Source organism: Aplysia californica, unplaced genomic scaffold, assembly GCF_000002075.1.
Source record: "Aplysia californica isolate F4 #8 unplaced genomic scaffold, AplCal3.0 scaffold02232, whole genome shotgun sequence".
In the NCBI taxonomy this organism is placed as follows: Eukaryota; Metazoa; Mollusca; class Gastropoda; order Aplysiida; family Aplysiidae; genus Aplysia; species Aplysia californica.
Window position 1 is genome coordinate 454 of NW_004799502.1, and position 12,080 is coordinate 12,533.

Consider the following 12,080-nt stretch of genomic DNA (forward strand, 5'->3'; position numbering starts at 1 on the left):
AAACCCCCCAGCAGATTTCTTTGATATAAATATTTCTAAGTGTGCCTGATTTCATCAAGATGCCTCACATTCACATTATATTACAACAAACAAGAAAGCAATTACACACAAAGCTTTGAACAGCTACGAAGCCATCAGCCTAAACTAAAGCCAGATAAAATCCAGATTAAAAAAATTTATCCGCAAAAATGGTACTACTGAAGAGCAGAGCAAGCGTTCCCCTCACCTGTAGGTCATGGCCTCGATGAGGACGGGCCGGAACTGCGACACACAGATCTCCCGAGACAGTTTTGTGGCGTTGTACACGGCAAACACGTCGTTCCCGTCCACGCGGATGGTGGGCATGCCGTAGCCCGACGCGCGGGATGCTGAGGACACCACCAGGACAATTACAATAATAATAATGATAAATAGCATTTGTATAGCGCATAACCTCGCTCTACAGCAAGCTCTTTGTGCTTTACACTATATTATTACCCCAGCAGACCATAGAACACTCAGAAACCTTCTCAGCTTCCCAGGAAGCATACCATGCAAGCAGCTGATTAAGCGCTCAAGGCAGACCGCTGTATCTGCAAAATTATTAATTTTTGCACCTTCGTTTAAATGGACGCCTATACCCATTCTGCCTCGTGTGTCAAAGGCAAGAAGACGTATCTGCACTATAAATAAAATATTTCACTATGTCAAACAGACGTAACTGAAGAGCCTAGCCCATATTTCCAATGGCAGCGGGACGTAATTCAAAATCATAAAAAGTGCAGATACATCGCTCTGCCTTGGCACGGCAGTATAGCTGGGTACCCATTCCCACCTGGATGAAGAGAAGAAAATTCCTGTAAATTGCCTTTCCCAAGGACACAACATCAGGTCCATGACAGGATTCGAACCCACGATCTTATGGTTGCGAGACTGGGAGCCTAACCACTATGCCACAAATTATTCATTCACTGTTACGACAAAACAATACCATCACAGATAACTGAGCTTCAAATTCAGCAAATTTTCGTCCTTGTGGTAGGACTGGCTAACCCCAGCAGGCTACATTTTACAAGAGAAGCAAAAAATTTGGTTTCCATCTTGCAGCAATCTGGCTGCCAATACAATAGGCCTCTGTGAGACTACGGTACGATAAACCTAAGTTTTAAGTTCTTGGGAGATTTTGGGAAAGTGCTAGAGAGATAATTAGAACAAATAAAAGGTAGAATTTAAGGTGGGAGTGCATTTATGTCATAAACAAGGAAAAGTCTAGTCTATATAAGAGGACATTTCAATGTAATTTTCTAAACAGAGAGCAATATCATTCCTGCCACAAGCAAAAACGAGCAACACGTTCTTTTACTCACCCAGAAAAACTGGGTAAAATGTAGTTACTTATTTTTCTTGCCACAGTGACAACATTGTATATTGTCAGAGACTCCAGCAGCGAGTTTCTTCCACTTACCGATGCCGTCCCCTCTGTACTGGTCCTTGGTCGGCGTGGAGATAGCATATCCGTTGTTTCGGCTGTTGAACAAACAAGCACAAAATCAGTCAGAAACAGGTTAGCAAATAGGCTACTTCATACAGGATGCCACCCTCGACATCAGTAATTAATATAATTAATTAATATAATTAATACACATATTTTGGAATAGACCTAAGGGAATAATAACTGGGAGACGCAAAGAAAAGAAGGGACATATTTACAAAAGACAGCCTCAAACCACCCACTTTAAGAATACAATGCAATAACTCAACAGATATACACTACAAGTTAACTTTCTTTTAAAAAAGTGGATTCTACGGTATTATACTATTAAACATCAAACAAATCAAGTTGCACCTCGCATACAAACCAAAAAAAAGTGAATATGCTAATGAAAATAGCCCAATATATTATGATTTATTAGCACACAAACTGTTTTATGCTTGACATTGGCAGAGTTGTGAACAAAAGTCCTATTCCGTCAACTTTCTTACATTTTACATCAAATATATATAAAAAAAGGTTTTATTCCAATTTTCATTCACAGGATTAAAGCAAAAATATATTTTAAAAATTATGTTCCAACTTCCATTCACATGATGTAAACAAAGATATGAAAAGAAGTTCTGTTCAAACTTTCTTACACTCTATATTAGCATTCAACTTTACTAGCACACACAATAAAAGTGAAACATGTGAACAAAGCTTCTATGGAGTCAAAACTCCCTACAACACAAATCCATCCATGACCCACCCTAATGACCTGCCATGCAACTACAACACAAATTCCCCCATGACCTGCCCTACAACTACAATACAAATCCACCCATGACCGCTGACTCACCAGAAGAAGATGACGGGGCAGTTGAGTACACCGGCAAAGTTGAAGGCCGCGTGGGCGTCACCCTCAGACGCCGCCCCCTCGCCGAAGTAGCAGACCACACACAAGCCGTTCTGCTTCATCTTGTACGCGTACGCAGAGCCCGCCGCTGTGGAAAGGAAAAAAACCACAATGACAGGACCTGGTCATTCACAAGTTTCTCACAAGCCTGTTGTGGTTACTTACTACATGATAATGTCTAGAACACGGCTGAGCAAATATTCCAGAGTAAGGGCTGCATGAAAAGGGTAAACAATTTACTGGGCTCCATAGTTTATTATGCAAAATAATAAGTATCGGTATCCAAAACATCAATAAACAATGCACTCAAAATAGTGACTTCATTTGTTATTATGTTGCTTCATTCATTTACAGTTGTTATGTTGCTTCATTCATTTACAGTCATCATGTTGCTTCATTCATCTACAGTTATCATGTTGCTTCATTCATTTACAGTCATCATGTTGCTTCATTCATCTACAGTTATCATGTTGCTTCATTCATCTACAGTTATCATGTTGCTTCATTCAACTACAGTTATCATGTTGCTTCATTCCTCTACAGTTATCATGTTGCTTCATTCATCTACAGTCATCATGTTGCTTCATTCATTTACAGTCATCATGTTGCTTCATTCATCTACAGTTATCATGTTGCTTCATTCATTTACAGTCATCATGTTGCTTCATTCATTTACAGTTATCATGTTGCTTCATTCATCTACAGTTATCATGTTGCTTCATTCATCTACAGTTATCATGTTGCTTCATTCATTTACAGTCATCATGTTGCTTCATTCATCTACAGTTATCATGTTGCTTCATTCATCTACAGTTATCATGTTGCTTCATTCATTTACAGTTATCATGTTGCTTCATTCATTTACAGTTATCATGTTGCTTCATTCATTTACAGTTATCATGTTGCTTCATTCATTTACAGTTGTTATGTTGCTTCATTCATCTACAGTTATTATGTTGCTTCATTCATTTACAGTTGTTATTATGTTGAAGTTACAACTGACCCTCTTACTGCAATGTCAGTGACAGGTGACAGAACACCTGCCAGACACACCTGTGGGCAGTCGTTTACCCACCACTGGTGTAGAACAATGACAGGACCTCTTGATTAATAGGTTTCTCATAAACATTCAATTTTATCTTGTAAGCCATCAGGGCTTCGAGGTAAGATGAGAAGGCCTGCGTTTCGCGCTGCTAGTCACTTTTGGCTGAGTTCTCTCGCCGTGCGGTCACGCCTCGTGTTTCTCTTGGATTAAAATTTTTTGTTCCTGCGGGTTTTGGTTTGTTAACCTTTTTCTAAGATTTCCTGTTTGCCTGGGACTCACGTGAGTAGGCTTTCTTTTTCAAAGACGTGAACAAATTTGAAATAATATTTACAAACATGTCCGTAATAGAAACAGACGAATTCCACCTGGCAGATTTTGACTTTGAAGACGACGATTGTACTGGGCCAGAGGAAAATAAGAAACCGGCTCAAAACGAAAGTCCCGTATCAGAACAAAAAGGACCCGATAATGATGGTAATCAAATGCCTGGGGTACAGGCAAATCTTTTGTCTGCTATTGAGATGCAGACAAAACTATTAACAAAAATTTTAAAGTCGAACAAAGTATCTGGCAAAATAAGAGGACGAAAGAAATCAAGGTATGAAAATTCCTCTTCCTCTTCATCGTCATCTGCTTCTTCATCATCTTCGCCACCCTGTTCCCCAATAAGAAAGAAACAAAAGAGAAGGGTTAATTCTCCTTCACCGAAACGGTGCACTCCAACCCTCCCCCGCTCTCCTTCATCCTCTTTTCCATCTCGCGTGGTGCGTGAGGCCGGTGAAGGTCAACGTGACCGAACTGACCGCTCCGTTTCCCCCGGCGAGGTTGAAACATCAGCGGATGAGATGGAGAAAGAAATAAGGGGTGCTGCAAATTTAAACCCCGCGGATCATAATAGTAATTGTAGGGAAAACCTTTTCGAGGACGCTGAGGCAGAATTGTTGATGGAGGATGAAGTGGGCCACCAATTTCGGACACATTAGCAAAGTTTGTCGCCAATCGTTTCCAAAAGAAATTAAGCGACAACATTCTGAAGAAAAAATTAGGGGAATACAAACAACCATCCAATTGCCCTCAGCTATCTGCTCCGCAGACAAACAATTTCATATGGAAAGCCCTCCGGGCACCATACCGTCGAAACGATGCGCGCCTCACAAACACACAAACCAATATTGCCAAGGTCGCCACGACAGTGGCCACGGCAATTGATAATCTCCAAAAAAGAAAGGAGAGAGATCTTGATTTTCAATCGACTATGGGGCACCTTTTGAATGCCTTGTCTAACATGGGACACACGCATCAGCATCTGACAGCGTTCAGAAAGGATGCTCAGCGCTACACGCTTCCACATGATTACAAAGGAGTGTGTGATGTTGAGGCAGGAAGCAGCAAACTGCTTTACGGAGAGGATGTAAAGAAAACTCTCCGAGAAGCGAAAGAAGAAAAGCGATTGGCTTCCAGCCTCACAGAAAAAAGCAGTTACACTGCAAAACCATTTAACAAAGGCAAGTCTTTTTTAGGAAGACAGAAGCCCTTCGGGCAAGAACAACAAAAGGGTCGCCAGTTCCAAAAACGCCCTTTTCGACAGATGGGACAACAGTTCCGCAAGAAGCAAAAATAGTGGAAGAAAACCCTCAGGTAAGCGAAAAGGTCATGAATGACAACAGCTCTGTAGCAATAGACTGTCTCGTAGAAGAAATGAATGCTTTCCAAGCAGGTCAGATCAAAGACAAGATATCAGAATGGCGGACACTGACATCTGACTCCCAGATCCTTGAAATGGTACAAGGAACAAAAATTGACTTTAGCTGTGAAAGTGCACAACCATATTATTGCACTGATTAGAGCATTTCCTTTACTCAAGAGGAAATGACAGCTACAGACAAAGAAATATCGAACCTTTTACACAAGAAAGTTATAGTTGAAACATTGCACGGACAAGGTGAAGTTGTCTCTGGCATCTTTACGAGAGAAAAACAAGATGGTACCTTCCGGGTGATTCTGAATTTGAAAAAATTGAACAAGAGCTTAGTTTACAAAAAATTCAAAATGGAAACCCTAAAGTCTGCGCTCACCCTGCTTAGTCCAGGCTGTTTTATGGCTAGCATTGATTTAGTTTCGGCTTACTACAGTGTCCCCATAGCAGCAGAACATCAAAAATTCTTGAAATTCAAATGGAAAGACAAACTGTTTAAATTTACTTGTTACCCTAACGGCTTGGCTCAAGCGCCCCGCAACTTCACAAAGCTTACCAAACCCATATTTTCCCATCTTCATAGTATCGGTCATGTCAGTTCGAGTTATCTCGACGATTCATTGCTCGTGGGAAACACCGAAAAAGAATGTGAGAAGAATGTGTCAGATACAGTTTCCCTATTTAATCGGCTGGGTTTTGTGGTTTACCCACACAAATCGTCATTCAAACCCTCTCAGAGAATTATATATCTGGGGTTCGAAATTGACTCAGTCACAATGACCGTTTATCTGTCAAAAGAAAAAAGGGAACGAGTAGAAAGTCATTGCAGGGTATTCTTACGAAGGTCAGCCCATTCCGTACGAGAAGTAGCTCGTCTAATCGGCTTACTGGTATCATGTTTCCCCGCGGTGCCGTTTGGCCCCGCCCACTACAGATGCCTAGAAAGGGAAAAGGTGCAGGCAATTAAGAAAACTAGAGGAAATTGGGATAGTGTGATGCAGTTGTCGAGAACGGCACTGGAAGAAGTTAAGTGGTGGTACCGGCACGGATTGTCTAGTGTTTCTCCGATTTCTCGCCCTGATCCGGACCTAGTAATTTTCAGTGACCCGAGTCTCTTTGCGTGGGGCGCTGTGTGCGGAAATGAGAAAACAGGGGGGGGGGGGCGTGGACAGTAGAAGAGAAAGAACTGCATATCAATGAATTAGAACTATTAGCTGCTTTCTTGGCTTGAAGATCCTTTTCCAAAGGGCTAAAAAACGCAGTCATCAGAATCTTTGTTGACAATACCGCAACCATGGCTTGTTTGAACAAAATGGGATCCTCCAAATCCCTCTCACTAGATAATTTATCAAAGAAAGTCTGGGCATGGTGTGAAAATAAAAACTTGTGGTTATCAGCAGCAAGAACAGCTGGGAAAGATAATGTAGATGCGGACAAAGAAAGTAGAACAATCAACATTGACACAGAATGGATGTTGAGCGCATCTCTATTGAAATCTTCACTTTCAGTGCTACAATTCAAACCAGACATTGATCTTTTTACCTCCCGGCTTAACAAACAATTTCCAAAATACGTATCCTACAGAGCAGATCCCGATGCTTTATCGCTCGATGCTTTTACAATGAACTGGAAGGGTTTAAAATGGTATGCTTTTCCACCTTTCTCTCTCATATCCAGAGTCATACAAAAGGTGAAGAAGGACGAAGCAGACGGGATCATCGTGGCACCATGCTGGCCCACACAGCCTTTTTTCCCTCTTCTGATGTAAATCCTCGTCGAAAAGCCAGTCCTTCTATCTGCAAGAGAAAATTTGCTCCATCTACCAAGCAGTCCGGACCAGAAACATCCTTTACACAAAAAGCTTCGCTTGCTAATATGCAAAGTGTCAGGGAAAAATTCGAAAGTGAAGGCCTTTCTGGAGCTGCAACCGACCTTCTCATGTCCTCATGGCGAAATGAAACAAAGAAGGCGTATCACCGATACATTGAAGACTGGAAGCGGTACGCGGTCCTCCAACAAGTGGATTCAATTTCACCGCCATTAAACGTAGCGCTCAATTTCCTTGCTACATTAGTCACGGAAGGGAAATCGTACTCTGCTTTATGCATTGCAAGGTCTGCCCTGGCATGTTATATCAATGTGGAAAATTGTTCAGAATCTTTTGGTAACCTGCCTCAAGTTAGGAGATTTATGAAAGGAGCTTTTGAGTCTAGACCTAGTCTGCCTCTAAAAAGCAGAGTAGCCACTTGGGATGTAAACACAGTACTTTCTTTTCAAGAAACATGGTACCCCCATGAAAGCCTCACTTTAAAAGAACTGTCTTTAAAGCTCGCCATGTTGTTGGCCCTCCTGTCTGGACAAAGGTGTCAAACTTTGTATAAATTAGACACTAACTACATGACTTTGACATCAAACAAATGTACATTTTTCATTTCAAATCTGTTGAAGCATTCTCGCAAGGGTTGTCACCAGAAGCCTCTAGAATTTTTGGCATTTGAAAATTGCCCACAGCTTTGCATCGTAGAAATCCTGACTGTGTATTTGAACATGACAGGAGAGCATAGGAAACACAACAACACAAGTCGTCTCCTGATCAGTTTCAAAAGGCCACACTTGCCCATAAGTAAGGACACATTATGCAGATGGATTAAATCTGTTCTGGACCTGGCAGGTATTGACATTGCATTCTCTGCGCATAGCACTCGCTCTGCGAGCACATCAGCTGCCTCTGAAGCAGGTGTCCCACTCACTACAATTTTAGAGGCAGCAGGCTGGACGCAAGAGAGTACCTTTACTCAATTTTACAAAAAGCAAGTAAAACACAACTTCGGACAACGTCTGCTAGACACATACTTTTCAAAATCCACATGACTTATTGCATTTATTGATCGGACAATATATATCAATATCTATACATGTATTATACTGACATCATTATTACAAAACTTGTCAAGGATTGAAATATTCTGTATGTTAATCACCGTACTACGGTTTTGCTTTGGTTCATTGGCCGTTACAGGTCACCACTCTGTACATATTATCATCCCATGACAAGGCATGGTGGGAAAAGGAGTCTTTCCTTCATGCAGACTAAAACTGATCTATTGCATTGAGCAGTTGGACTTTACAAGTCTATGCTGTGTATAATATTGTCACTGCAATTCATAAAGTTGAAGGATGTTTACTTTATTTGAATGGCTCATGTTTACATTGCATTAGTTGGTGGACAGTACATGCGCCTTATTTGTGTATAATTATCTCATCACAAATCAGGGAGGTCAAGGTTTCTTTATTTCATGCAGCATGAAACTGATTATTACACTGATGGATTGGACATTACATGTCAACTTTATACGTACGGTATCTTTATCTCATCACTTGTTCGGTGGAAGAAAACTCTTTACTTATGCAACATGGAGTAAAATAATTCCATTTAATTAAGAAACAATTTGACATTACATGTCTATACCTCTTACCACTATCTCAACACAATTCATGGAGTTGGAAAATGTTTTACTATTTTCAGTGTTACTGATTTGTATAAATGGACTGGACATTGCATGTCATTTTTTCTTTTAACTTTATTCCGCATGCATATGATTTATTGCATTTAAGTGTTCTGCATATTACGCATGCAGATATCATCACTATGTCACCACATATCATCTTGAAAGAAAATTCTTTACTCATATATTCAAAATGTTATTTGGATTATAAGCTAAACAGCAAATAAACACTCATGATGATTTTAAATTGTTTTACAAACATATTATTCTTATTATGTGACAATGTTCTCTTGGCTTTGCTTGAAAGGCAGTTGTCCTAATTCGGTTTAGCGACTCGATAGTCACATTCTGGCTCTAAAGTCTCATCTTACCTCGAAGCCCTGATGGCTTGCGAGATAAAATTAAAGAAACATGCGATCTTACCTGGGTAAGTGAAGCTTGTTTCTGATTTTGTCGAGTAAGTCATCAGGAGCTGAGTGGGAAGATGCCCACCCTTTCCCTCCCTTTGAGACAAAGTCAAAAGCATTCCATGCTTTAAGATGACAAAATTGTGAATGTGACTATCGTGATCTTAAGTGTGACTAGCGGCGCGAAACGCAGGCCTTCTCATCTTCCCACTCAGCTCCTGATGACTTACTCGACAAAATCAGAAACAAGCTTCACTTACCCAGGTAAGATCGCATGTTTCTTTAATTATTTAGGGAAAAAACCAGGACAGAACCCCATCACTTTTAGGCTTCTCAAAAGCATTTGATAATTAAGTGCACTATGAAGTCTAGATCATGTTTTATTATTCAAGTTAACAGAAGCACATCCACATGACAACAGTCATTTAGTGTTTGGAAAAAGCAAGAGATAGACAGGTACAAGCTGTAGAGGCATAGCAACAAATTGACACCTACCACTGGCATGTATGTATCCACCAAGTTAGGTCAAATAGTTGTTTGGTCTCAAATTAGGTTATTCACTAATGTAATCACATTCGGCGATACACTCTATGGTGTAAACAGATCACACTCCACAAAAATTATCAATAATTCTGGAAGATGATAAAAAAAAGACATTACATTTTTTCCCCCACATTTCTCAAAATGAGTGCCAACGCACACGCACGGGTAGAGTTGGCCAGCGATGATAGCAAGACGTACCTTGGGGCATCTGTGTGGCCAGGGTGGAGGAGATGGTAACAAAGTTGTGCTCCTTTGACCCGTAGTGGACGGGCATCTGCCGGCCTTTGCCCCAGTCCTTGTCGTTGCCGTAGCACTGGTTCATGAACTGCTGCAAGGGGAAGCCTCGCCACATCAGTACACCTGGACAGGACAGACAGGAATATGGTTTGATTTAATTTTAGTAGATTTTTACGGCGCTCGCAACTGCATAAGGTCATATGAGCGCCAAGGGGTGAATGTCAAAAGAGAAGTCCATACAGGGAATCAGGCTTACTCTGAACACCTCTCTAGCTTCAACAGCACAAAGTCTGCTTTGATTATCAATGCACCCCGGAAATAGCAGGTCACAAGAGTGTAACAAACAAACAAAAGAAGTAGAGGGAGAATGACGATTGAAAGGATTAGGAAAGAAAAAGCAGCAGTTCCCCCATTGCAGTTCAGGTGCAGTTATGAGCATGATATTGATGAATCAGCCCATTCACAATTCTACTGTGCTTGAATGAGAAATGTCCGCCTTTTGGGAATGGCCTATTTTAAAGACACTACAGTCAGTGGCACTGCCCCGTAGGGTGGCTTGAGTAAGAAAAGATTAACATTTTGTTGAGCCCCACAAAGCAAAGGTTGGAGAGGGGAATGTCCAAAATAAAGTGAAAGCATCATTGAAATTTTAATGATTCACTGACTTAATAATAATAATAATAATAATGAAGATCATTTCTATAGCACCCATTCCGGTGTAAACACAGCTCTAGGCGCTTTACATAAATGCATGTACGAACAATACTCACGCACGCGACACACACACGCACATACACACTCATACACACACACACTCACGCACACATGTGCACACACATGTACGCCAAACACACACGCACACACACACACATCTACTTGCTTATCACACGCTTAATGTTGCAAGACAGACAGACAGAGATATACAGAAACACAAAAGGGATAGCAAAGAAGAAGGACCTACTACTGGAACCCTCCAACCATCCGTAACTAACAATTTACAACAAGTGACTAGCCACACACGACCAGTTATTTTAGTTTTAGTATGATGAGTTTTATGGCACTTGCAACACAATTAGGTCATGTATGTAAGTGCAAAGAATTCAAGGTTTCACAAGACTAACATACAGAGTAAAGAAAGAGGCGTGGTAAAGATGATAGATGACAGATCTTTGATAGGAAATAAGGAGCAAACCACACCAGAGCTCCTGCCAACCACCCATACATGCAACCAGGCAAAGATATCGAACCACAGGTCATATTAATGACACATAACAATGTACAGTCTTTTTAGTTTTAGTAGAGGTTTTACGGCGCTCGCAACTGAATAAGGTCATATGAGCGCCAGAGGATTTGAGGTGTTACAAGAGAGTAACAAACATAAAAAAGAAGAAGGGGAGATAAGGACGATAGATGTTTCATAGGAAAGAAGAAGCAAACCACACCAGAGCACCCGCCAACCACCCACAATGTACAGTCAACTGAGATTAAGTTTTTGAGGCGAGTCAGCACAACAGTGATGGCCACATTTCATCACGAACATACAACAATATGACCAACAAGTCATTCACAATGACAATAATCATACTATACTATGATAATAACAATAATGATTTGGATTCATTGAGTGCATTTCCATTCTGTAAAAGTTCAATGCTCATAAAGGAGAAGGATCTGACCACACCAGAGTAGCCACCAACCACTCGCAGAATTTGTATTACACACTAGCCACACGAGATATCAGTGACTAGCCACTCGTGAGAACGATTGACACCACTTTGCATAAATTACAAACCATTGATTCTCATTACCGTTTATTCATGCATTACATCAATGAGAATCTAAACCGGCGGCAGCTGAGGGTTATCTCGCTTATTGGTGGACTCAATTTCACACATATAACAAACACAGGTGGATTCTTCAAATATGCCAAACATTTTCAGGAAAAAAGTCTCCTTGCCATGGAGACAGACACAGACACATATATAATACACTAGCTGGGCCCACTTTCGATGAAAGGGATGATCGGTGCTTTAATATAAGCTGAAAGTCATTGGCCTAATATATTTACACTCTACTGGAATGGGGAAATAAATCTTGAGAGATGTAAAAAATTAGGTCTAGATCTATACTCTCAAAACAAAATGCGCCTCGCAAAATATCACATCAGGATTTTCTAAAATTACAGAGACAGAAGCGTCGGCCTACAAAAGCGATCGGCGAAATAAAGAAATTTAGCTTTTTGCAGCAAAACTGTCTCATAACTGAAAAAAACCAAAG

At 40.7% G+C, this 12,080-nt stretch overlaps 1 protein-coding gene across 1 annotated transcript; it reads right to left on the bottom strand.

Annotated features, from left to right (window-relative positions):
• Positions 1–222: 222 nt before the first annotated feature.
• Positions 223–9,954, bottom strand: LOC101848412 (2-oxoisovalerate dehydrogenase subunit alpha, mitochondrial; the record flags this gene model as incomplete). Its single annotated transcript, XM_005113405.2, has 4 exons — positions 223–368; positions 1,445–1,506; positions 2,313–2,457; positions 9,765–9,954. Coding segments are annotated over 4 exons (543 nt in total), but the record flags the coding sequence as incomplete, so codon positions are not given.
• Positions 9,955–12,080: the final 2,126 nt, after the last annotated feature.